Source organism: Sycon ciliatum, chromosome 8 (genome assembly GCF_964019385.1).
Source record: "Sycon ciliatum chromosome 8, ocSycCili1.1, whole genome shotgun sequence".
In the NCBI taxonomy this organism is placed as follows: Eukaryota; Metazoa; Porifera; class Calcarea; order Leucosolenida; family Sycettidae; genus Sycon; species Sycon ciliatum.
The window spans coordinates 19,290,441-19,317,108 of NC_088650.1; the positions used below are offsets into that span (position 1 = coordinate 19,290,441).

General features: G+C 46.8%; 2 protein-coding genes across 2 annotated transcripts; both read left to right on the forward strand.

Moving 5' to 3' along the window:
• Positions 1-391: 391 nt before the first annotated feature.
• Positions 392-6,389, forward strand: LOC135822228 (sugar transporter SWEET1-like). The gene is made up of 6 exons (XM_065334950.1): positions 392-728; positions 2,389-2,466; positions 3,441-3,564; positions 4,078-4,245; positions 4,677-4,796; positions 5,340-6,389. The coding sequence occupies exons 1-6, from the start codon at positions 661-663 to the stop codon at positions 5,430-5,432; spliced, it is 651 nt and encodes a 216-aa protein (XP_065191022.1). The 5' UTR covers positions 392-660; the 3' UTR covers positions 5,433-6,389.
• Positions 6,390-7,370: 981 nt separating this feature from the next.
• LOC135822229 (sodium-independent sulfate anion transporter-like) lies at positions 7,371-26,649 on the forward strand. Its single transcript, XM_065334951.1, has 18 exons — positions 7,371-7,865; positions 9,381-9,582; positions 11,980-12,065; positions 13,462-13,550; positions 13,867-13,921; positions 15,118-15,441; positions 15,939-16,011; positions 16,309-16,359; positions 17,308-17,368; positions 19,669-19,724; positions 20,140-20,280; positions 21,113-21,171; positions 21,403-21,474; positions 21,851-21,965; positions 22,215-22,282; positions 24,376-24,441; positions 24,846-24,933; positions 25,447-26,649. Exons 1-18 carry the CDS (start codon positions 7,578-7,580, stop codon positions 25,533-25,535), a joined length of 1,983 nt encoding a protein of 660 aa, XP_065191023.1. The 5' UTR covers positions 7,371-7,577; the 3' UTR covers positions 25,536-26,649.
• Positions 26,650-26,668: the final 19 nt, after the last annotated feature.

The window sequence follows — 26,668 nt, forward strand, 5'->3', positions numbered from 1 at the left end:
TTTGATTTCTTCATTCGGGGACGATTTATTTGAGCTAGGAGGACTCAACGGAGCTCTCTTTCTCACGACATTACACTGGAAATCCTCCAGGGACATCCAGCCTAGACTGGCGCCGTCAGTGTCCTCAGAAAGCTTTTCTGACACGGCTTCAAGAGATGCACTCCCATTCTCGAAATGCGCGCATGGCGGATGGTCGTCTTTTCCAATTTCGCCAGACTTCAGTCGATCGATACTGCAAAAATTTGTATGGTAAGTATGGTTGTTTTTTACACCGTTGGAAAGCCTGGGACCTCAGCTACGAGTGGAGCACCATTTTAGTTGTCTCCTAGCAACAAAACTCACAGAAAATGCGATTTTACTGTAAGGGTCACATACGACCCTTACGCTTATGTGAGACCCATAAAGGGTTAATGGCCAAACACTACAAATTGGCTCAGTAGTCAGTACAAAGGATAAAGTCGATAAACGGTTATGCCCTTTCATGCAATAGTCTTCTCGACCCAAGCCATAGGCCAAGACAAAATCCTTCTTGCTCGTCATTTCCTGTGTAGTCATTGGTTTGTACCGAACGCTGGCCAGTGTGGTTTCCTTGTAGAATACATGTAATACACTGTGGTGGTGTGATTGTTACAAAAGCTGAAAGTCGAATAACCATCAGTGATGGAGCTTGAGGAAATCTTTGCCCTGGCGGCGTCCACCTCCAATCTCATCTGCTATGCCTCACCATTGTAAGTGAACCATAGGTCTAACCGTATTGGATCTAGAGTAGATTCATGATGTACTTCTGAAGTGACGTTCGAAAACGATTCATGAGCCAGAACTTGTAGAACTGCTTCCTTCCTTGTCTCTTCCGCTGCAACAGAGAGTTGTTTTATCGATTTTATTTTCAGCCCGGGATCATGATCAGAATGCAGCGGGGGTATCATATTATCAACTGCGCATGGAGATAAAGTGCTACTTGGTGGCGAATCTCTACTGGCCCAGGTTCCCCCACGTGTCGACACACTAGAACACTGCCGAATACTGGATTACTGATTCGGTTATAGAGACATTATGATACAAGAGAAAAGAAGCACTGCCAAGAAAGGATGAAAAGACACGAGGTTCATCCGGTCAGTTTCTCCTTCATACTACCTACCTCCACTCAAGCTGGCCCTTGCATTGCTAGATTAGCACACAGCCTGTAACGTATAAACACCTACAATAGAGATGACAGCTGGTACAGTGGCACAGTCATGCAGGTTGCAGCCATGGAATGGCGTGCCCAACGCCGCAGCATATGCAGCGGCATCTGCAACGCGTTCCAGGCAATTTCGAATCGCCGCTGAGCTAGTCCCAGACCAGGGTGTAACTGTTCACTGCAGAATCGACTGTCGTGGAGGCCAAGCCACACCGTTTGACTTTATCCCGCAAGCGGACAACACATGCTGGCATAGACTTCTCCCATGACTACGTCAGTAATTCTTATTCTTGCCCACATTTGTAAAACTCACTCTGCACCAAAGCACGCATCCATGCGATCAAGCGGCCAAGTTTGGATGGCAATGGCATGCACGTGACCTAAATAAATGTTGCAGTTGCTTTTCAAGCTCTGGCCGCGACTATGGGCTGTCGTGGCTATGGACGTAGAGTCGCAGGGATGTGAAACGCAATGAGGGCCTGAATTCAAGGTGCGTGACCATTGGCAGGGAAAAACTAGCCCTTGTGAAGAAGACCAGATCAGTCATCCATCAGTGTTGGAGGTGTGATCTTTCGGCCCAGCCTTTTTCGAACTCCTCTTCTCGTCCTCTGACTGGCTTGTCACCTTTCCTTCGTTGAGTACTATGTACTAGTAGTAGAAGAAGTATTTAGTTTACTTCATCAAATGAACAGGCACGGATGCCTTCTCACCAGACCAATGGTCTGGCTCCTACAATATGGTGAAGAATATGTGTGTGTGTGTGTGTGTGTGTGTGTGTGTGTGTGTGTGTGTGTGTGTGTGTGTGTGTGTGTGTGTGTGTGTGTGTGTGTGTGTGACCTGCTGAAAATTGAAAAGACCAAAAATAGGGATTCACTGGCCAGAGAAAGTCACTTCAAAATAGCTGTATGGTGTAGACCAGGCTGAATAGTGACGGTCAATTCTTCAGCCTTGCAAGCTGTTGAATGGTGCAATCCCAGCACAAGTTGCTATGGCTTCTGCCGTAGCATTGCTATCATCGCCTCCGGCGATGGGCACCAAAGGTCAAAGGTGTGACCTGCATGATCGATAACTGACTCACACATGCTTTACGTGAGGATACTACGAATCCCGTCCGAACTGCTTGCTGCGTTATGTCTACATGTATGTAGCGTTGATGCATCGTGTGCGATGTGCATGTTTGTGTTCTGCACCTTTGTACTTGCTGGCAGGTTTGCAAGTATAGAGTTTTACAAACAGAAGACCACCGGCAACACGGCGTCACTACCCCTAGTTTCTACTTTCTCCAGGTGAGTAGCATGTACAATGTAGCAGCAGTGCGTACACTACTGCACAGTATACCGTATTACCTCTAATATAAGCACGGTCCTTTATTTTTTCAATGTACCTCCGCTCCGTGCTATTAATGGAGACGTTCCTTTATTGGAGACTGTTCCATTATTATTTCAACCTCATTTCAGAGGCATGTTGCCATGCCAAATTCATGTCAGACACACACATTTCAGGGTTTTTTTCGCCGGTACAGATAATGAATTTACACAGTGTGCTTATAATGGAGACTGAGCACTTTATTTTTTGAATGCCGCCCCAAGGTGTTCTATTATTGGAGACGTGCTATTATTGCAGACTGTGCTTATATTAGAGATAATACGGTAGCACGTTATTTTCGGTGTAATTTTAACTTTTCGGTATTTCGGTAGAGAAACCAGGCACCTAAATTTAGATTATACCTAAAAGGCGCAAGAGTACACACTGTATGTGAGGGGTAGGCTGGTCACCTAATTCTACATTATACCTGAAACCTGGCAGGTCCCTGACATCGAAATTTCAATACACCTAAAATCACATGTTATAATTATTACTGTACTAGGATTGTGCTTCGGCATCGTATCTAAAAGTACTGCTCAATGAAATCCGATCAAGCGAGTTTAGGCCACACCATGGCACTATGCAGCCCTAGACCTCTAAACGCTTGGATGTGAACTGGCTCAGGGTGCAAGCTTGACGAACGCGATCGGATTTCATTCAGGAGCACTGTAAGAATGTGCTGTGTGGCATGTGTGCGTTGTGAGCGCTGTGCAAAATGTGCTGTGTGGCGTGTGTGCATTGTGAGCGCTGTAAAAATGTGCTGTGTGGCGTGTGTGCATTGTGGAAAGTGCATATGTATTATCAGCATGATCTTTGTCTCACAGTTATGCTTGACGCCTTGTTTCCTATGTATGTGTATTGTAACTACGATTGTCAATGCGTTGTCTTGCTGCAGCTCCATCTTCTGGTTAGTGTATGGTTTACTGTCAGTCAACTCCATGCTGATACGCATCAATAGCTTTTCGCTGTTCTTGTTCACCATCTACATTGCTATCTACTATGCCTACTGTCATACTGCGGTAAGATGTGTTGTCCTACTGCGGTATGGTGTGTTGTCACGCGCCAGACTTGCTAGAATCTTTCTAGTTTCTCTGCTGGCTTGTACATCTGTCGCTGCTGCTGTGACTGCAGTTGTCTTGTTTTTGCTGCTACCACTGCTGTTGTCTTGTTTTTGCTGCTACCACTGCTGCTGGTGCAGCTGCTGTGTTCTTTTCGCTGCCCTTCCTGTTCCAACTGTTGCTGCTGGTCAGCAGAAATGAGTACATTGTTATGGGTGTGGACGGGAGTAAACATGCAGGGGATTGAGTTTATCGGTAATGTCCTCTCTTCAGGCGTCTGCTGCGTTATGTTGACTTTGCGTTGTTAACAGCATCTGCTCTCCCCATCTCTTGTTGGGAATGCTCCCCTGCAGTGTCACATTCGACCACGGCACTGGTTCCTTGGACTTTGTCTTCATAGCAGCTCTTTGTTTTCCCGGTATGATCATATTGTTGGCCAATTTGGTTTGGTGTGATTGCCTGTTTCTGTTCTAGGTGCAACTCTTCTCCGAACTTCGCTTCGTCTTCTACCTAGCACTGTTTGTATTTCCGTCCGTGGCACTCGTCCACCGGTTTGTTGATGCGCACAAGGCAATGCTAGCAATGGGTCTGGTGTGCAACTCGCTGACGATATCCGTGTATGCAGCTCCGCTGGGCACGTTGGTATGTAGGGCTAACATTACTTGTAGTAAAGGCAGACATCAACTAATTATTATTACTTGTTTCTTATTTCATTGATGTGAATTAAACTCCAAACCCGGAAAACATCACAACTACTGTCTAAGCACATATGCTAGCACATGTAGAAAGTAGACGCACTGCTGCCATGACTTTGTACTTCCCAGCTGTCTCGCTTGTGGATTTGCACTCTGGACTTATTCCGGTGTGGAAAGTTCCGGAAAAGAGAGAGAGAGAGAGAGGGGAGGGAGCATGAAAGTCAATAGTGTTTCATATTTGCCAGGTTGACCAAAACGCATTCCACCCCCACACCCGTGTCAGTATGGTGTATTGCTGCAGCTGCGTTTCTATGTTGTTGTTTGCTGTTTATCATTGTCTTTTTCATTCACATCCTGTGTGTTGTTTGTTGTCCACAGCAAGAGGTAATCAAGCAGCGTAACACATCATCAATGTCACCGCCACTCATCCTGGCTAACTGGCTCAGTGCAGCTGTCTGGAGTGCATATGGCATTGTCATCAACGACATTTTCATCATTGTAAGTGCTGTCCTGTCCTGTCCATCTTTACTCTGATGCGGCTAAAAAGCGTTTAGCCTCGGAGGCTGAAATTTAAATCTGCTGAACATTTGTAGACTTACAGTCTCTCTCTCTCTCTCTCTCTCTCTCTCTCTCTCTCTCTCTCTCTCTCTCTCTCTCTCTCTCTCTCTCTCTCTCTCTCTCTCTCTCTCTCTCTCTCTCTCTCTCTCTCTCTCTCTCTCTCTCTCTCTCTCTCTCTCTCTCTCTCTCTCTCTCTCTCTCTCTCTCTCTCTCTCTCTATCTATCTATATATCTAACTGTCAATCTCTATCTCGATCTCCCAGTGGCACTACACCTTGTACCTGCTAGAGTCCCCAATGCCTGTGGTTGGTAGAGCACAGTACACAAGATGTACACGAAGGAAAGTTTAAAAACACTTTTAGTCTGTTGTAAGTCGGAGCTCCATGGTTTGCCAACCAGTTATCAGACAACAGTTCTGAATCTCAATCTCTCTTTCAATCTCTCTTCCTGCTATATTTTCTTCCATGTCTTCTTTACCTGCAGGTCCCCAACTCTTTGGGCCTAGTGCTGTGCAGCATACAATGTGGGCTGCTCCTGGTATATCCGCGTTTGCCGACGGGCAAGAAAGACGAGTGACTGTCTCACCATACGTTTCAGCCCAGAGAAGGCATGCTGCGCTTCAGCAGCGCTATGAACTATGTCTATGGCATTGCCAGGCCCGGACAACCCAGCAGCGGTGCCTGCTTAGATTTATTAACGACTCCTCTATTTCTATTCTCTAGTTCTAGAAATTCTACAAATTTTCCTGGCTTTTTTTTAATTAACGTACCACCAGAGCCAGAGTATATTTGAAGTAGTACCGTCACTCTCTGCACTAGAAACGTATTTTGCTGAAGTGGCATGTCTTTTTTCTTCTTTTCTTTTTGAGTGAGTTCAATACACTTGGACTTCTCGTCCTGTGTGCCTCAGATGATTGCTGACAAGTTAACAATTTTCCTAGTATTTTAAACTATTTTTTTGTTCCCTCCGTAGTACAGCACAGGGTGTAGTACATGTACATAGTCATTGCTGTGTCGTATTGTATTTCACACATTGCTGAAGTACCCCCCCCCCCCCCCCCCCCGGCACTGTGAGTCAGTGTGTTGTGTCTCTGCAGAAAGCGGCGGCGTGCACATCGTGACCTGAGTCGGTTAGTGGACTGGTTGTCTTGCGACCTCGCGCTGACCATGGTCAGCGTGGTTGGCCGGAATCAAGCCGCATGCTTGACCTGGGCTAGTTCAGTGTGTACGCCAGTGGTCTTTGTACCGACCCTTGTATTCTACTGCCCATTTCAACTAACTGGCGATTGTGCGGCTGAATGTTGACATTAATTATTTTGTGATCAAGAATGGTCTATGTACTTGACGGTTTACTCTTGATTATCTTAGTATAATATTATAGTGTCTATGACTTTTTTTATGCTTTTCTTGGCCAATTCTGAAGTGAACCGAACCTGAGCTCTCCCAACTATCACAGACTCAATGTACATCGACCATAGTTTGCTTGTGGAAGATGCGTACTCCGCGCTGTTGTAAGTAAAGGCGTCAACCTGTACTTGACGTCCAGGCTATTTGTCTGTGTGTACGCGGGGTCGAGCATGTACATGTATGTGTGTGTGGTGGTGGTGGGGGGGGGGGGGGGGGGGGGGGGTGACGTGCATGTTTGTGTGTGTGTGGGGGGGGGGGGGGGGGGGGGCTAGAGAAGGTCTACTAGTACTTGCTGGTGCCCTCACAGACTCAGGTCTCATCATCTTGAGTACGTACTGTATTTTCCGGAGTAGAAGCTGCACATCAAATTTTAAATCGTGAAATGCTGGGTAGGTCACGGCTGTTAGCTGCACTTGGATCGCGGCAACTAAAGTAATTAGTTACTTACTTAGTTTTCTGCACGTGAACCACGAAAAATCAATGCATGCTCATGCATAACCATGCCCACCATGTACCCGTCAGCTGGCCTGCTCGCCCACGCATTTGACAGGTAACAATTCCATCAAATTTGAGATATCGCTTCGTTCTAAGTCTCAAAACAGTTCTAAAGTCACCAAACCACGCTGGTAATCGATGGCTATTCAATGTTAACATCTTCAGGAAGACTTCAGCCGTTTCCCGAGAGTTTGGGCATCGTTGCCGTTATTTTTCACGGTGTTCTTCTTCCTCCTGTCTGGACATACCGGCATCGCAATCAAGTAAAGATTAGGCAAACCTCGCCAACCTCCAAAGAGAGTCGAAGATATTTTCTCCAAATGCAAAGACGATCTTTGTGAGTTTGTGACTTGCATTTGTTCGAGCCCCGCATATATATGCGCAGTCGCACATCTGACTTTCGCCTGCTAGAAAGAAGCACGAAGTTTCCACGTGACCCAAATCCTGGATTGGGATTTTCCCTATCGTGCAGTTCGCGGTGCACTGGCTGTACCGATGACCAGATGATGACTGGTGAAGGAGACTGCATGTCGGCTGTCGCAGTGTCGGATCGCGGACTCGGAGCCACGAGACCCATCCTTCTCAAATCCCAGCTAGCAGAGTTCTCCTCCACTCTCTTGTAGATATCCCTGTACTTGTGTAGCTGTGCTGGCCTGGCCGAGGGCGAAGGTATCTTAGTTCTGGCACGAGACCAACTGTTATTACTTGTCAACACGCCTCGATGCGTGGCAAGCTGAGTCTGGCACTGGCTGGTGCCGTTTGAACATATAAGTACAGTAGGAGTGTACCAACTGGTTGTTGGTGGACTTTTCCCAAACCAATGTATTCCAGACGAGACCGTTTGTCCAGAGGACGACCCTTATCTCTTCTCAACGACGAGCAGATGAGCTTCTCCAGAGAGAATAGGGGCCTGACACTGGCTACCGTACGCCAGTCTTTGACGCTGAAGAATGTCAAAGAATGGCTCCCTGGCTTTCCAATTGTGCGCTGGTTGCCGAAGTACTCTATGTACGATTTGCAGAGCGACTTTACTGCTGGACTCACAGTAGGCTTGATGGTCGTGCCTCAGGCAATTGCCTACGCTGGAATTGCTGGATTACCGCATGAGGTATGATAATGCTGTTGATACTAGTCGAGTCATGAGTACTGTTGATCTTTTTGTATTTTCACCAGTCGTAAAATTTTTGAATATTTTGAAAATATAATTATTATAATGGCGTGGCCGTGGAGACAACAATTTCCGATTAAAAAACATAGCATATTCTGTGCAGTCATTCAAACGCACGTACAGAGCAGCGCAGTTGACAATTATCAGATCCAGATGGTACGTAACTGCCGTACAATCCGAAAAAAATATTTATCGAGAAATACAGAGCATTTCATACAACAAAGGGGACCACAGTACTGCATTGTCAGGGCAGCGCAGTGTGAACGTTCACACATACTTGTATGCACGGTTCAGGTTTTAGCTTAGCATCATACAGTGCAGCCAGGCAAGATTTGTTGCACGGTCGCACTAGAATGAAATAACACTGACGACGAGGAGTCTCCAATATATCACCTGGTCGATGTGCAATACATGTACATGTATGCAAGCACAACATCCACACACACTCAAAGTGTGAGCATGCAGCACTGTAATGCATGATGCGCACTGGCTTTACGGCACTGAGCCTCATGTCAACTGGTTTGTCAGCCTATGCTGGGAATGCCGGCGTGGAGACAAGAAACCTAATATCGAAAGAAAGCTCACTCATACCACGACAACATGAAAATACATGAAAACGACTTTCAAATCCTTCAATACTGTTCCATTGTTGGCGTGGTATGAGTGCGCTTACTTTCTTTCTTTCGATGTGCTGGGAATGTTGTTCGTCTGAAACTTTATCACCCACAAACTGTACACCTCACCACCCTTACCTCTCACATAATGTGAGGACATCTCCACTTCTAGCATGTGACTTGTGACATGTTCACCTACCGTATTTTCCGGAGTGTAAGCCGCCCTTTGAACACTCAAAATTCACCCAAAAAGGGGGGGGGGGTGGTGGTGCGGCTTATACTCCGAAAAAAACCTGATACTGTACAAATTTTCAGCCCATTCAAATTTCGGCCTCCCAGGGCTAAAACCCATTTCGGCCGCATCTAATTTTCGGCCTGTACTGCTGCCGTCTGCATTCACTGTCACACTGAGCCTTGCAAAACGAAATTTCGGCTGCAACAAATTTTCAGCCAAACATGACCAGGCCGAAAATAGCCGAAAATAAGTATGCGCCGAATATTTGTGGACTTACAGTACTTTGTTACATGCTGTATATCTGCCTTGCTTCCTGGCCCACTTCATTCTGAAGATGGTCATATTCATCAATTAGTAGGAGTCGTGGTTGGCTCTGGCCATCCCGGCAAGAAGGCAGATATGCCTGTTCGATTGGTGAATAATAATAAAAAAATACCATACCATAGTGACCGAGACGTTGATCCGCTATCTGTGATCGATTGTGTGAAATTGCAGTGTGGCTAGTGTTGCCATCAACCTACTTTGTAAAAAAAAGTTCCAACATGTGCGGACGTATACATGTATCTGACTTGTTGCCCGGACGCTTTTGTTTTGCGTTCGCTGCAGTATGGTCTCTATTCCTCCTTCATGGGTTGTCTGGCGTACTTATTTGTTGGCTCTGCGAAAGACGTGACTCTTGGCCCGACCGCCATCATGTCTCTGATGGTAAACCGTGTGGCTGACCCGAGCACGTATGGCGTTAACTATGCCGTAACCTTGTCACTGATATGTGGTGTCGTCCAGCTATTGATGAGCATGTTTAGACTTGGTAAGCACTGGTACGTAATATGTATGTACAGGGAAACAGTTCATTACAGTATACAGTGTACATAGCATACTCTGGGATATACAGTACACTGGACATAGCATACTCTGGGATATACAGTCAACTTCGCTAATAACGACTGCGGATATAACGACAATGGGAAGTATGCATGTAAGATGGCCGTCACCTTTTTCTGGAGCAAGTTACCCCATACTTGGCAGGTACAGCCCGTTCTAGTACATTTATGAGTATGACCTCACAAAGTTCATGACCTTTTTTGCAGAGTTGGTATCACAGTACGTACGGTTGTAGTGGACTTGCACCGCAAAACCTAACGGCGGGAAATTGATGCATACGTCCCATTCGCGAATAACGACAGAATTTCCATGCCCAGAGCAAAGTCCAATCTAACTGTAATACATATAATGAGACTTCGCGAATAAGGACACTTTTCGGATGCCCCGCCGAGTGTCGCAATATGCGAAGTTGACTGTAGAGCACTATTTTGGACGACCCTGCATGACGGTATGCCAGTCCCTAGGCCTTGGATATACAGCGCCTCGGTTGTATACAGGTACTGACGTTTATGTCTGTCAGACTTGCAAATGACGACCCTGAAAACGGTGTTCTTATTCGCGTGTTATCGTTATTTGCGCGATTGGAAGTATGCAGTCTACTTGGTCTGAAGCTATTATTGTTGTTCACGAGTAGACTACTTAGTATGAACCGCGTACGGGTGCATGTAGTGTGAAGCCGCTCTGTGGCTGTACGCTGCATTGGCAGGCGACTCTGAGGCTTGACTGCACCCTTTGGGCCTGATGAGTCGTCAGTCGTATGTCTTGTGACTATGTCATGACGTCATGTGACTATGTCATGTGACTATGTCATATGACTATGTCATATGTTGTTCTCCGTGCGTCTGTATCCACAACGGAGGCACATTTGCGCTGGTCTTCAAGCTGAAAGCTGAATAATAATTCGGCCATCGAAAAAAACAAAACAAAAACAGAAACGTTGGTCAGATTCCGCTCTTCTTCTGTAGCTGCCTCTGGTTTTCTGTTGGCGGGGGCGCACAAGTATGCTGCACAATTCTGTGTCACATGCAGTATTAGTCAGTGATGTCTCTGATGTACTGTACGAGCTCGTATTTATTTTATTGTAGAAGCTGTGACCTGCCACTGCTGCTCTAGACCTCTGGATGATATCTGCCAACTTCCAGGCATAGGGCAGTGCATTACTATGTAGGCAGAGTCTCTTTTTAGAGTGTACCAGCACACGGCCTCGATCTATATCTAGTCGGCCGCTTTGTGCATGTACAGTAAAACCTGTGACTACCGACCACCCCTTGATGCCCGCAAAAGCGGTCTTTAGTAGCAGGTGGTCTTTAGTTAGAGGTTTGCACCGCGTGACCATATGGATCCCATTATTATGATATGTATGTCAAAATGCAGCTAATACAATTCCCCAGTACTTGCGCAATGTCATTCTTATTTCAGGTCAAACAACACGTGGAGAGAAAGACGGAGAGATGGAGAGAGAGACAGAGAGAGAGAACATTAATTTTTTGCAGACTTCAAATTCAGCTGCTACTTCTGAAGCCAGGAGTCAAACGTTCCCTGGGGAAGTAATTAGTTTCGTTTTGCGCTGGGCTTCAAATTTGTTCATGCGATCAATCGTACTGACTGTCCTTGTTGTGACTTCTCGATTGCTTGAACGCGATCCTTCAGCATCAGGACCTTGTGGTGCTGCTTTGTTTCTGGATTCCTTGATGCCATTGTCGATCCGTCTGTATGACTGGGGTGACAGAGCCGCCCAGTCTTCGTTTCTCCTCCGAGTAGTCACATCGATCAGAGAGCGCTTTCGATGCGCTCTCCAAGACGTTTCCTATCATGTTTATTCTTGACAGCGCTTGAAATTTTGACAGGTGTAGTGCAGTCCACACCGACTCCACAGCCAAAATTCCCTGCGTTCATTTGTTCAGCTGTAGTATCGAAAGATTCCTTTCAGGACCATGGAAAATCAGCAAAATTTCAAGAAGGAGCTTCGAGCAACATTTGATTTCCTACATCGCGGTCGCTAGTTACGGGTCAAAAATGGTCTTTGGGACAGGAAAAGACGGTCGCTGGTCGCGTTCAGCAGGTAGTCGCTAGTCACAGTGCATTTTGAATGTGAGACCTTCCGTGCCTGGCGAAGTGGTCGGTAGTACCAGGCTGGTCGCTAGTCACGGTGGTCTTTAGTTACAGGTTTTACTGTATGTGTGTGTGTGTGTGTGCATGCGTCTGCATGTGTGTGTGTGTGTGTGTGTGTGTGTGTGTGTGTGTGTGTGCATGCGTGTGTGTGTGCACGCGTGTGTGTGCTCGCGCACACGTGTATGATGTATGTATGTGTGTGCGTCTGTAGGTGCAATGATGTCCTTCATATCAGCGCCGGTTATCAGTGGTTTCACTTCAGCTGCAGCCATTACTATTGCCATGGGTCAAGTCAAGGTCAGCTGCAGTACTGATGTTATACAGTTTTAATCATAAATGGGGGGGGGGGGGGAGCAGGGAGGCAGGGTTAATGTGGCAAGTGCCAACGCCTTGCCATCATTATTATAATAATATTGCATCGGTTGCCCTATGGAGATTGCAATCTGGAGTTGCATGTAGCTCGTCAGCATGATGTTGGTAGTCGTGTCAACCGTGCATGCCACTGTTCACATGCTGAGGAAGCATTATTAAAGCGTAGCCAGACCCCTCACGGGCCTTGGGGGTAGGTATCTTGCATCCGTATTTGTACACTTTTCTAGTTTTTCCCATAATGTGCATGCATGATCAAGAAGGCAATGCGGTGTGAACATGCAATAGAATGTACACTGTATGTAGTGGCATCACTGCGTACCGTATTATCTCTCTTATAAACACAGGTCTCCATTACAAGCACAGTCTCCAACATAGTCACAGTGATAATACTGGAATGCAGCTGTACGCATGCGCTTACCTTGGAATGACGTATGCGGGCGGACGCGTTCGCGTACGTACTCGAACTCGTACTCCAGGGGTGTCATCGATTGGCGAATCTGGATTGAGTGCGAGCAGGCGGTGTGGTCCGAGCAACGCTGGCCCAATCGAACAAAACAAGGGTGTAGTACGCAAAATGTACGCATATCGTACAAAGATTCTGCGAAAGCTGTCCAAAAACGGCAAAGTCCATTTCCACTCCAGCCACTCCCGGTGTGGGGGCCGGTGTGGTCGGATTCCACTCCAAGTACACCTACTCCGGATTCGATCGGATTCGACCAAACGATCACGCTCACTCTGAGCACACTTGCTCGGGATTCGCCCAATCGATCATGCCCCAGAGCTAAAAAAAAAAAACAAAGATTTAAGTGCTCCACGGCCACGTGCGGGACTTTACTTGCAGTCACTCTTCTTTGATCTCTTTCTGTTCTCTAATCATGACATCTGAGTTAAATTCCAATTTGAGTGGTACCGGTATGCAACTTTCTTGACTTTTTCATGGTTGAAAAAATATAAACACGGTCTCCAGTATTATCACGGTCTCCTCTATAAGCAAGGGTGCGAGGTGGGTTGAAAACATATAAGTACCGTGTTTATAAGGGAGATAATACGGTAACTGTGTATGCCATACATATGTATAGGAGGAGAGTCGACTTTGCTCGGGGTGAGAAGCACCAGGCATCTGTCGCATGCAGAAATCTTGCAGCGCCGAGTGAATCTGCCGCGTCAAGCACTGTCGGACTCACTAGTCCAGCAGTTTGCACTGAACTCGATGGTCATAGTGCTCGTGACGGTACTATCACAGAGTCACGATGCCTTTCTTCCGATCCTTGTCCGTGCTACTCTGCATTACTACTTTCTTCTGTTCTGCTGCTCTCTTCAGCACATATTTGGCGTGAAGAAGCATGTACCGCGGCCGTTTATTGGCGCAGTGAATGGAACGTTCTATGAAGTGTTTCACGGTGATATACGGTAAGGGCAAGATGATTTCTATGGTTTGGATGGAGCAACGTGAATACAAACTGATGTGGATGGGGGGGGGGGGGGGGGCACATTCACAGTCATTAACCTGACGTTTGCCCGAAAGGACTTCGGAGTGTGTCCTAATGTACTTGAAAATTGAAGAGAGGACTGGGGACTTGCGGAGTTTGTCATCATGTCATGATGATGATGTCATGCTGTCATGATGATGTCATGAAATCTGAATTGAAAAGAGGGTGTTCCTCCACTCACTGTTAGTACAGTGCCGTTGAGTGTCGACATTGCTCTGCTTGTGTGTTACCTGCAGAGGTGGTGACATAATCATGGGTCTCTCCTGTATGATCATCGTTATGGCTCTGAAGGTTGGTTTGTGTGTGTGTGTGGGGGGGGGGGGGGGGGGGGGGGCATATGCGTGTGTAGGCGTTGGATGCCTTCCATCATCGCTGCATCCGCACAATATTAGCCATCCCTCGCAGTCAGCAGCAATCCGATCGCATCACGTCTGCGCAGTTACGTCGTCACTGGGGTGACCCAGTGCCACTCTCTGTTAAGATGCGCCATCGTCGTTTAGAGTGGCTTGGTCATGTGGCTCGGATGTCGGAGGACCGTGTCCCATTGCAGCTGTTTGGTCGTTTGTTGGCTGCGCGCCCCTTCTGCGGTCCCAGGCGCAGGTGGAGAGACGTTGTGGCTACTGACACGAAGTCCATTCCAAACTGGTTTGATTGCGCACAAGACCGGTCAGCTTGGCGAGAGCAGGTTCTGGTTTTTCAGCCTCCTCGGGCAGTAGAGAAATCCGTACTCTGCTCATCTTGCAACCGGGCTTTCTCTCGTCCTCAAGACAAGGCACGGCACAAATGTTTGGCTGAGCGCCAACTTCCCGTCCACCAACAGCGTGGTTCAGCACAGTGCGTCAGTTGCTGCCGATGGTTCCGTAGTAAGGGTGGGCTTGCAGTTCATCGCTGCCAGCCTGCACTCCCTGAACATGCAGATACGGCATTGACGGCGCCTCTCGCTAGTTGCTGCTTTCAGCATTGTCAACGCTGCAATCGCTGCTTCAAGTCCCGGGCTGGTTTTAACCGCCATAACTGCAACCGTGGAAAACGTCTTGCTGCAGCCGATAGGGAATCACTGCCGCTGATCTGCATGCATTGCCCGAAGCGTTTCCGACGACAGCAAGATTTGACGAGGCACCAGAAGTCCTGCCAATGACGGTGCCCTCCAAACTCTGGCCCCCTCCGGGGTGACATTGCCCAATGGGCAGTCATGCTATAGTAGTAGTAGTAGTAGTAGTGTAGGTGTGTGTGGGGGGGGGGCATATATGTGTGTGTGTGTGTGTGTGTGTGTGTGTGTGTGTGTGTGTGTGTGTGTGTGTGTGTGTGTGTGTGTGTGTGTGTGTGTGTTGATTTCACTGGATGTGGGACATTGTTTTTGACATTGTCTGATTTCAGCTACTTGTACGAGTATGACATAAATCACATAATAATAATATGTCAAAGTGACTGCGACTTAGGACTATGTGTGATTTCTGTGGTTGTATCTCTCCCTTGTTACTCCACAGCACTTCAAGACGGTTGTGATGAAATGGGATGAGAATGACAAAGAGGTGTTGAAGCCGCGCCATGTCCGCTTTGCACGCAAGTTTCTCTGGTTCATCACCACCGGCCGCAACGCTCTACTTGTATCTGCTGCTGCACTGATAGCGTACGCACTGCAGGCTAAGAACAAGGATTACTTGACGTTGGCTGGGCAGATGAAGAAGGGTCTACCGTCGGCCAGTGCCCCACCATTCTCGTCCTCACCGCCCATCAACTCTACAACCCTGCAGCCGTGTGACACGAACTGCAATCTTGCCAATCGCACCGGACTATCGGAAATGCTCTCGGTAGGCTGCACAAACTGCTCTTGGGCCACGCTAGTATGGTTCTGTACTATGACTGTGCTGTAGCTGTCTGCTTTCACATTGCTGTGGCAGCTCTGCTGGTGCTGAGGCTATGGCTACATATGCTGTCAATCTACAAAAATTCCGGCGGAGATTTTAATTTCGTCCGTTTACAGCGGAGAGGTTTCACGATGAGCCTAAATTGGTGCTGACAATTTCGATCCTGTACGTGTACCGGCACAGAAATTCTGGGTGACGACAATAAATCGCTGCCGAGATAGCCAGCAATACGCTGCGCAGGGTTTTTCAGCAGCGGGATTGTGTTGATGTACAGCAGCGGGGCTTGTGTTGATGTACAGTTGTAGCAAGAACACTATGTGTATAACATGTACTCTTGGTTGTACTACGTAGTAGAAGTAGTCTTTCAAAGACTCGTATATTTTATATTGTTTTAAAAGTTACAATTTCCGTCCTATTCCTATGTTTGTATTTTTGTTCAGGATTTTGATGTGGGTGTGATATCTGTTCCCTTGATTGGACTGCTGGAGCTGGTTGCAATTGCTCAAGCATTTGGTGAGTTCCTGTATGGCATGCAGTTTGAATTCTCGAACAAATAGTACACCTTTACATGTGACATAAGAATTTTTTTAATGGTCACCTGCTCATATCTTTGGAAGCATAATACACTGCAAATCTGTAAATAGTCGTACTCTTAACCATTTCCTTATTGGAATCTCCTTGACTTTGTCATGTTTCATGTATACTAATAGTACGCATTGTAGTGTAGGAGTGTGTGCAAAGCCCAGCGGTACATGTTATCAAGTTACATGTGCTGCCCCTGCTGATTTGTGTGTCTCCTCCACGCTACAGCTCGTCAAAACAACTACATCATTGATCCGAACCAGGAACTATTCGCTATCGGTGAGAGCAATTTCTGTCTTTTCCCTCCCTCCTCTTTCATGTTTAAAGTTCATGTAGTGCATGAAGGGGTACTAATTGTTATTCCGTATTTCCGCGCATATAAAGCCATGGCCTTATAGGTGAAACATCGCTGTTTTGGACCAAATTTTTGGAGAAAATAGCCTCGGTTTTAACGCCATGGCGCTAAAAGTGAGAGACGCGTACATGCAAAAAAATCGGCAGAGTATGAACTTCGAGTACTCGTACGGTGCTGTTGCACGTTCATGTCGAGCATCCATGTACTTTCAATTTTCCCTGAAAATTTCAAATTGTGAACCTATTGTGTACAAGGTGGCATACAAACTTTGTGAAGGTACGGTGGCGGCATGGCATGTGACAGTGGGGATGGGTACATGCAGAGAGAATCACCGCTACTGTAGGTTCACTGAAAGAATTGAACTCACCTTTAACGCCATATGCAACTTCCTCCACATTGAATTTTGTTCACTTATAACACCATGGCTTTATAAGTGAGGGTGGCCTTATATCCGGATATAACGCCATGGCTATATATGCGCGGAAATACGGTAAGTGCTTACTCTGGGATAGCAAAATAACATGGTGTTGAACTTTGCCGGTATCCTGTTGGAACAGTGTGTAGCCTGGTTCCAATGACCGCAGCAGAGTCTCTCAGTCATGCATTATCCTAAACAGTGTTGAGCAGTGAAACCCACTCTCATAAATTATTTAACTGCGTCAGGAGCTGCAGGCCCTAGCGCAACAAGCCCCATGGATGTGTGCGGTGATGCCTTAGTCGAAGGGCGAATTTTACCGGAGAACACTGTGCTACCGTAGTGAACTGTGTCGCCCTGAAGCTGTTGCTACTGGCACTGAGTACTGGTGATGATTGTAAAATCTCTGTAAGTTTCAAGCTGTGTGTTCTGTGTTCTGTCCTTACTTTATCACCAGGTGTTGCCAACATCCTGAGCTCCTTCTTCAGTTCCTATCCGGTTACTGGCAGCTTTTCCAGGTGACGCCATAATTATGTGTGTGTGTGTGTGTGTGTGTGTGTGTGTGCATGTGTGTGTGCATGTGTGTGTGCATGTGTGTGTGCATGTGTGTGTGCATGTGTGTGTGCATGTGTGTGTGTGCATGTGTGTGTGCATGTGTGTGTGTACGTGTGTGTGTACGTGTGCGTGTGTGTGTGTGTGCGTGGCGCTTGTCTGATCTGTTTCAATCAGAATCAGATCCGCTATCGTTGCTATAAAGAGAAAATCTGTGGGTGCACATCCAGTGCATTTGCAGATTTGCGTGCTTCTCTTGCGACGGGCGTATACATGGTACATGGTGTGTGTGTGTGTGTGTGTGTGTGTGTGTGTGTGTGTGTGTGTGTGTGTGTGTGTGTGTGTGTGTGTCGATGTCTGTTGCTGGTCAACAGGTGGAATGCGTCTCGTCGTTTGTGTATCTCGGCAGCTTGATATCGCCCGATACCAGAGTCTCAGCAGAGATTGATCGCCGGATTGCCAGTGCAGCACGAGCGTTTGGTGCTCTTCGCTGCATCTTTGATGACCGAAACCTGTCATTGTGCACGAAGAGACTGATTTACAGCGCATGTGTGGTGTTGGTATTGCTGTACGGCTCCGAGTGTTGGCCAGTCTTGCGGCGTGACGAATCCCGCATTGATGGTTTCCACCACTCTTGCTTGCGTATCATCTTGGGTGTGTCTCGGCGAGATCAACAGTCAGATTCGGTGACCAATGAAGAGTTGAGGCGACGATGGGGAAAGCCAGAATTGTTATCCACCTGCATCCGCAAGCGGCGCATGGAGTGGCTTGGACATATTGCACGTATGCCGGATACCAGGCAACCTAAGCAGTTGTTGTTTGGATGGCTTGGTAAGGCTCGTCCGGCACAAGGTCCACGCCTTCGGCTCAAGGACCGTGTTCATCATGACCTACGCTCCTTGGATACACCATGGTTTGCAACAGCCCAGGGGATCGAGTGTCGTTGATGTTGTGCCTCCACCACCACCATCTAAGCCAACTGTGCACTGCAGTGTTTGCGACCGCCATCTTAGTGCGTCTGGGTACAAGCGGCATAAGTGCAGTGCGGCCCGTCAACGTCCTGTCAGCCAACAGCCTGGTGCAAAGTCTTGTCAGCGTTGTGGTAGATGGTTCAAGAGTGCTAGTGGGCTGAAGGTACATAAGTGCCCTCTCGCAGGTTCCTCCCAACAGCCTTCGGACTCTGTCGCGACTGCACTTCGCCTAGTGCTTCAACACCAACATTGTTGCCCATTCCACTGCCCGTCATGTAACCGGTGCTTTCGATCTGCTGCTGGATTTAAACGGCACAATTGCGAGCGTGGCAAGCGACCAACAGCGAGGGAGCGTCTTGAGTTCAAGTTCTGCTGTGCGTGCGGCGAGAGATATCGCAGACAGCAGGATCTGCAGCGGCATGAGGCCGGATGTTCTGACGCAACGCCGTGATGCTACCCCTTTGTTCCCCTCCTCATGAGGGCAGCTTAGCCGTTTAACGGCAGCTGTTTGTCAAGGTGTGTGTGTGTGTGTGAAAAAATGAAAAATAGGGATTCACTGGCCAGAAAAAGCCACTTCAATCAGCTGTGTGGTGGATACCAGGCTAAAATTAGTGGCGGTCAATTCATCAGCCTTGCAAGCTGTTGAATGGTGTAATCCCAGCACAAGTTGCTATGTCTAACATAGCTGTTCGCTATCATCGCTTCCGCAATGGGCAGGTCTGAGGTGTGTGTGTGCATCACTCTAGTATTTCTCAACTCCTCAAGGGCGGCGGATCGTGGTTTGTTGCAGAATCAAAAGTCCATGTACACTTAAATGGCACCAAATACCTGGGAATGCTTGCAATTGGCTTCAATTTTTGAATTTTTTTACCCGGGGGAGGGTAATGTTTGTCCCCGATCGTAGCATCTTCTTGGTTTTTTGCAGAATCAAAAAAAGTCTTTCATTTTAGTTACCGTACACTGAAATGGCACCAAATGCCCGGAAATGCTTGCAATTGGCTTCAATTTTTGAAAATTTTTCCCGGGGGAGTACCCCTGACCCCCCCCCCCTTCCATGGCCGCCCCGCCTCCAAAGTCGGTGCGACGTGCCTGCTCCTAGCCAAGTAAACTACTGAGTAAATAAAGCAAACCCCATCAATTAACAAGCCTACTTGATCATATCATTATAGGGCTGACTATATATTTGGGGCGGGGGGGGGGGGGGGGGGGGGCTGTCTTCATTCACCTGACGCCGCACCTCAATCTAAAATATGTTACTATTGTTATTTTTGTAACCTTACTTGTTCACTACGTAGAACGGCTGTCAATGCCCAGAGTGGAGTTCGAACACCTGCTGCTGGTATTGTCACAGGTACACGTCTATTGATGATATGGACATTCACTGCCCCTCCTTTCTGTCAGCTGGACTTGGACTGTATACTTACTTGATTTGTTCATGCCCTTGAATCTTTTTGTAGGCTCTTCTTGATTATGCACCGTCTGTTTCTAAGGGTCACTGCTTATCGTGTTAGGCACATTTTGCATGTTTAGAGGTTGGTTCACGGAAGCAAACATTGGTGCCAGGAAGCATGGCAGTGGCCCAGCTCCCTGTCACTCGCTTCTATGAGGATAGTGTGAAACATAGTGTTGCATCTGTGAATCTGGATATTCTGACAGTATTGCTATGCTTTCCCGTTTGCTACTGTTCATTCTGTGCATGTTTCCGTTCTGCCCTCGCCGCCGCCGTCATCATCCATCCATCTTGTGGTTCTCACTCTTGTGTACAGCTGCTATAGTGCTGCTGGCCCTGGGCGTGCTGACACCGGTGTTCCGCTTCATACCAATGGCCGCCCTCTCCGCCATCATCATCACTGCCGTCTTGGGCATGGTCAACCTGCGCATTGTCGCAGTCCTCTGGAGAGTGAAAGGTATTGACATGCTGATGATGATGCAGTCCATGTACACTTTGTACCAGGGAGTAGTAAAATACCTACTCCCTGCTTTGGACACACCATAGCCATTTTGTGTGTTTCTTGATCAGCTTGGCCATCCCCCTGCCTGCCAAGTATGGGGGATAATTCCACTGACGCACTTGAATCGATTCATGAATCGATTCAAGTGCATTCAAGTCGTTCGATTTTCATGTCATGAGCCCTGGAATCGATTCGGAATCCATTCACCCTATTGACATGGGGTGATGTGAATAGCGCGAATCGACTCATGAATCGATTCGTGAATCGATTCGCGCGCATAATCGAACGCACTCACTGACATGTCCTCCGTATATGGGTGGATGAGTGGATAGCAGTACATGTACATGTCATATTATTATTATGGGTGACACATTACTATAAGGAGACACCGAGTTATGTTTAAAAAAAAGGAAATTCAGCTGATTTATTTCTTCAAATGCAGCATTAAAAAGAGACAGCGGTGGGAGGAAGTTTTGGTCATTGACATAATCGATGAAACAGCTGCAGTGGAGTCTGTGCACCCTGAGAAAAGAGAATAGAGTTGCAAACCTTCTCGTTACCTGGCCCATTTTAAATAGTGCAATGTGTTTGCCTAGATTTCATGAACCACCACACCATAACTGCGCTCTCCAGCCGACCTTGACACGACACTGCCACAGCACACCACCAGCAAAGCGACACATCTGTTGGTGCTGCTTGCCACTTTATTTAATGTGTTTGTCTAGTCTGTGCTGACGTTTTGCTGTCCCTTTGTGTTGTCTTCTTGTATAATCCTGGTCGGTTTTAGTGGCTGATTTGATCCCTCTTGCTGTGGCCTTCTTTGGAACTTTATTCTTGGGTATTGAGGTGAGCCTGCACAGTCATGCCTTTGCCTTGTTTTAGAATTTAGAACTTTGTGAGTGTATACGGTTGATGCGCAATTGTGCATTTGCAGTGGTGTGAGTGGACGTCTTCTAGTGTCTCCTTGATTGACCTGTTGTTTGCTCTGTGTGTGTGTGTGTGGGTGTGTGTGTGTGTGTGTGTGTGTGTGTGTTTGTGTGTATGTATGTATATGTGTGTGTTTGTGTGTGTGTACAGTATGGTGTTCTGCTGGCAGTGGTGATCAACATCATGTACTTGCTCTATCTACAGTCACGTCCTCATTTCTCCGTGAGTACAGCTATTGGTCAGCTTGGGTAGGGTTTAGGGCTGGAACGACTACTGTAAGAGCTGAAAGTGTGATGAGTCTAAAGTTTAACGGTTTGCAAATGTTCCTCACTTGGCGGGCACAACGTTTAACGACCTGCCATCACACGCCCGTCTTATATTTTTCTAGTACGGAAGAGAGACGGATAGCACGCTACTATAGTAGCGTTTCTTGAGTTAACCAGGTCTTCATAACTCCCTCTCTCTCTCTCTCTCTCTCCCTCTCTCTCTCTCTCTCTCTCTCTCTCTCTCTCTCTCTCTCTCTCTCTCTCTCTCTCTCTCTCTCTCTCTCTCTCTCTCGCTTTCATGTCTTCTGTTGTTGCTGTTGTTTGCATTGCAGTGGAAAGCTGTCGGTGATGTAGTAGTATTACGACTCCATGGTGGCCTGGACTTCCCGTCTGTGACATTCCTGCGACAGATTATCCGTGGAATTGAAGCTGATGCAAGCAAAGAACGTAAGATTTGTGGTGTGCATCTGCACTTGTGTGTGTCTGTGTGTCTTTGTGTCTGTCTTTCTATAATTGCTAGTGTGTGTCACAAGGGGATTGCTTTGCTGATGGAATGCATGTGTTGTTTTCCTTTCTCTTTTCAAACTTGGGTGCTTTCTTTGTTGGTTGTGTGCCTGTGTGTGTGTGTGTTCTTGTTTGTGGGTGTGCGTGTCTGTACCTGTGTATCGGTGTATTTATTTTTATTTTGTCATGCAGGTGTGTCACTATCAGCAGTGGTAGTTGATTGGTCATGTGTCATGGACGTGGATTACACTGTTGTACTGGTATGTGTCATGTTGCAACTACTACATGTGCTTGTAGGTCAATACCGTATTTCCCCGTAAGTTAGTACGTACTAACTTTCGAACTTAAGCCTAGTTCACATTCGACGGGGCGCGACGGGACGCGACGTAAGGATCGACGGGAAGCGACGGGACGGACTGACGGCGTCCAATGTGAACACCAGGAACGGGAACGCAACCGTACTACCGTACAGATCGGGAAGCGACGGGAAGAGTTGGATCGATCCAACTTTTCATACCGTAGACGGGCGTAGACGGGGACGCAAGCGTACAAAACGGCTGCAATTCGAGTGTGAACAGGAGACGGCGTCGTGCGCCGACTACTCCCGATTCGTACTTGGAAATTTTTAGTATTTCGAACACTGCGCTTCCCATGATAAGTCACAGAATGGCTAGCACGACTTGAGTTGAATTTTAGCAACATAAGATCTCATGTCACCTATTGTATTTAGGGATAGTTCAGAAGCGTGACAGACGAACTATTCTATCATTTCCTGGGGCTATTATTTGAATGCCACAACTTTCAGGGCTAATTTTTTGGTCTTCATGAAAAACTGGTATTGTGAACTTGATTCCGCTTCTTTCAAGGAGAAATATTTGAAGAGAAGTCCCGAAAAACGAGAACTTAGGTCCGAAAGTCACCCCGTCACGGACCGTGCCTTATGACTCGCGCCGTTCGACGTTGAACGTCGCAACGACTGCTGCATGTCGTGTCGTACCAATCGTACAGGATTTTACAGCTCACCCCAGCCCTCCCGACAAGCCCTTACGTCCCGTACCGTCGGCGTTGCGTCGAATGTGAACTAGGCTTTAGCAGCCACATGAGTACTAACTTTCGGGGGTGGTACTATCTTTCGGGGAGTACTTTTTTATCGGGGGTAAATGACACGCAGTGGGAAGCCTGCGCAACTCTAGTGTCCGTGCTTATGATGTATGTACTGTACGGTGTCTGTACATGTAGGACGGGTACGAACTTACTATCTTTCGGGGGGAACTGTCTTTCGGGGTGATAACCTCGGCAGTGGAAAGTGTATTTTTTATAGGGGGGTACTAAGTCATTGGGGAGAACTAACTTACGGGGAAATACGGTAGTCTCTTGAATCAGCAGCCTATCATCAAATTACTACAGTGAAACGTCGTTAAGAAGAACACTGATAAGAGTAAGACAAACGTTCGCTTTAGAAGAACAACTGCCCATAACTCTATTGGATAAATCATTGGGTATTCACTGGGTATAAAATACGGATACTCCATGAACAAATACCATTGGTCCTTTGGTATTCGTCCTAACGAGGTTTGGCTGTATATCTCTTATCTACTTCTCATGGTGCATGAGGACATAAACAAACGGATTGTTCTTTATAAAGTTGATTTTGCCGATCTCTTTGGTACGTTTAAAACATTCGTGGACACAAATTTCAGCCAGACAAATTGCCTTTCTCTGGAGTTGGACGAAGTTATTCACCGTCTTAATTTATTTTCTGCATGCCTGACATTATTATTCACCATGGCATAGTGGTGGCCTGCGGAAGCGAAGGCTATAGCTTGTGTGTTTCTGAACATTCAAGTGATGCTAACGCGGATCCCGCGAATATTATTATTATTTTTTGATTTCAGGAAGTTGATTATCTCATTCACATCATTTCTGATGAGTCGTGGGAGCCGTGATCAGTGACTGCGTCAGTAGGGCTTGTGACATCAGTATTTGCTGTGACACGGCAATTTCGATTTGTCTCTTGAACGTGTCCTGTGTGCTCGAGATCAACGTGGAAGGGTACGCAATGCGAAACATACAAACATAGTGCTTGACATTGTAGTGATAGTAGTGTCCACTAGATGGGCCAGTGTTGTGGATATGACCTACAAGCACTTTTGTCCAGTCCAATCTAAATGGACTCGGATGGAGAGCCAAGGCTTAATTTATAAGAAAGAAAAGAACCAAGGAGCATGAGCTGATTGTTTAGTAACTGGTGGTGTTGGTGGACATTATCGCGTAACTTGTAGTTCCTTGGTCCTTTTTCTTTCCAATAAAAATTGTTCATTATCTTTGGTGTAATGGTGCTCTGTTTTTGCAGACACTACAGGACCTGTGTGACGAATTGAAGCGCAGTGATATCTCCTTGGTACATGCCTGCTTAGAGGTAGGGCTGCTCATATGTTATAGACGTGCTCTTGTTGCGAATACAGTAATACTGGACTGGCTTCTTTTGATATGCTCAAGATGTTAGAATCTGTCACGACCCACCAGTCTAGTAGCTAGCATGTACGGAGGCCATTACAGTACTGTCGGTCGCCAAAGAACTGCATCTGGTAATTGTTCGGTAGTTCCGTACTCACCCGTAACCCTCTGGGACCAACGTTCTTTATGCTGTTTGTGCGTGTGCGTGTGCGTGTGTGTGTGTGTGTGCATGTGTGTGTGTGTGCGTGCATGTGTGTGTGTGTGTGTGTGTGTGTGTGTGTGTGTGTGTGTGTGTGTGTGTGTGTGTGTGTGTGTGTGTGTGTGTGTGTGTGTGTGTGTTGTCCATGATCATATCATTTTGTCCAGCCTCCAGTCCAGAAAGTCCTTACAACAGGCATACCCAACTTGCAAATCTATCCGACAATTGAGGACGCCCAGTCACAGCTTCATATCGGTAAGCCTGTGCTGCACGCGTACACCGTCTTCTAAATGTTTGATATATACACACGTTGAGGCATGGCATTGGTCTGGAGTAGTGTGCAAGGTAACCCGGGTTAGATGTATGACGGTGCGTGTCTATTGTCTGGTTCAAGAATTGTGTGGTGGGAGAAGGAATGCTCTTTGCCAGAACGTTCCAGCTTGGAGAGTGGGCAGGCGTGTATTTAAATACCGCCATTTTGCCAGGTAGAATGTCCCACTTTCATGGGAAAGAGAGTTTGAGGTTGTGCCCTGAGCATTATGGAGGTGATATGTGCGCTGTTATGCTTTCCTGTTCGTTTCGCAATATCAGCCCGATTCGCAACATTTCTCGTTAAGTATTTCCTCCGCTGGGGTGGTGGCTATTTGTGGTGCTAGTATGTGCTATGTTGTGTACTTATGCAGCTAGCTGTCCGGAGATGGAGTGTTTGCTATGAATGTACAAGTACATGACATTGTATTGTGTTGTATATCTACTGTCCATGCACAGTTAACCTGAGTACGGGATTGCGCGAGACTCAGCCTCTGCTCAGGTCGGCCAACACTATGGAATCAACCCGTGTAGACGATGACTTGTAGTGACTGGGAGCGAGAACAGCTGCTTGGGGACTTTCCCCCGTTGGTGCCCTTCTTCGTCGCGTGTTCTTGATGCACAGAAATTTTTGAGTATTGTGAGCATGTGCGTTTCCCTTTTTGGATGTTTTGAAACCTGTGTCGTGCTGCTCCATTAGCTCCTGCATGTTGCCCTCTTGTAGAGGTGTCGTGATTTTGTGTTCTCACTTGGCGATGTTGAGATCCAGGGTGTTGCCAGAGGGGCATGTGTTCCAGTGTTGTCCGTTGTCGTGGGATTGAGATCCGATGCTGTTGAATAAATATCCATGGACTTGTGGAGAGCCGTCCCGATATCTGTTGAATCTCATCTGCCCTCCTACCCTTCTACTGTAGACGACTACTTCTGTAGTTTTGAATTCACAATACATGTACCTTTTCATTTCCAACCTTTAATATGTACTAAGATTATTTTAAATATTTCTATGGACTTTTTCCTGCATATTTCATTTTTAGACTTTTGACAGCTAACCTTCATGTTGGGTGAAATTGGAAGCTAGCTGTCCTCACCCTGAAAAACTAGCCGTAGTTTTTACCATTCTAGAACCCGCTTTGTTATTCTTTGTTGAATACTTGGTTTGCAGCTGGTCTGTATATAACTTTTATTTATATAACTCTTTTTCTCCTGAAGTGACAATCTTGTGGATTGAAATGTATGCAACATCAGTTTGTCTTCCGTTCCGTTTTCACTTACTCACCGTGCACCATACTCGATACTTCCTTTTCTATGCTTGTACCTATCATGCGTGGGGGTTGAGCTCCCGGGACAATTTACTCTAGCGTTCTAGCTCTCGCCCTGTTGCTGTGTGTCTATTTAGTAGAATAATTTATTATGTTTCTTTGCCAGTGTACACTGTACACATCTACATTGTCCTGTCTGTTGAGATGATTCCATCGGATAATTGTGCTTCAAAAACTTTTTCCGACCTGTATCGTGCAGTTCTTCATGGAAGTGTGTTATTTCAGATGCTGCTGAAATGGATTTTCTTTCACAATAATTATCATTATCTTTATATTGTTACACATTCTTATACTCGTGAGCTGAGAGTAGTGTGCAGCAAATTCGTTTTCATCTTTCCTTCCAGAGGAGAGTCCCTTGATAG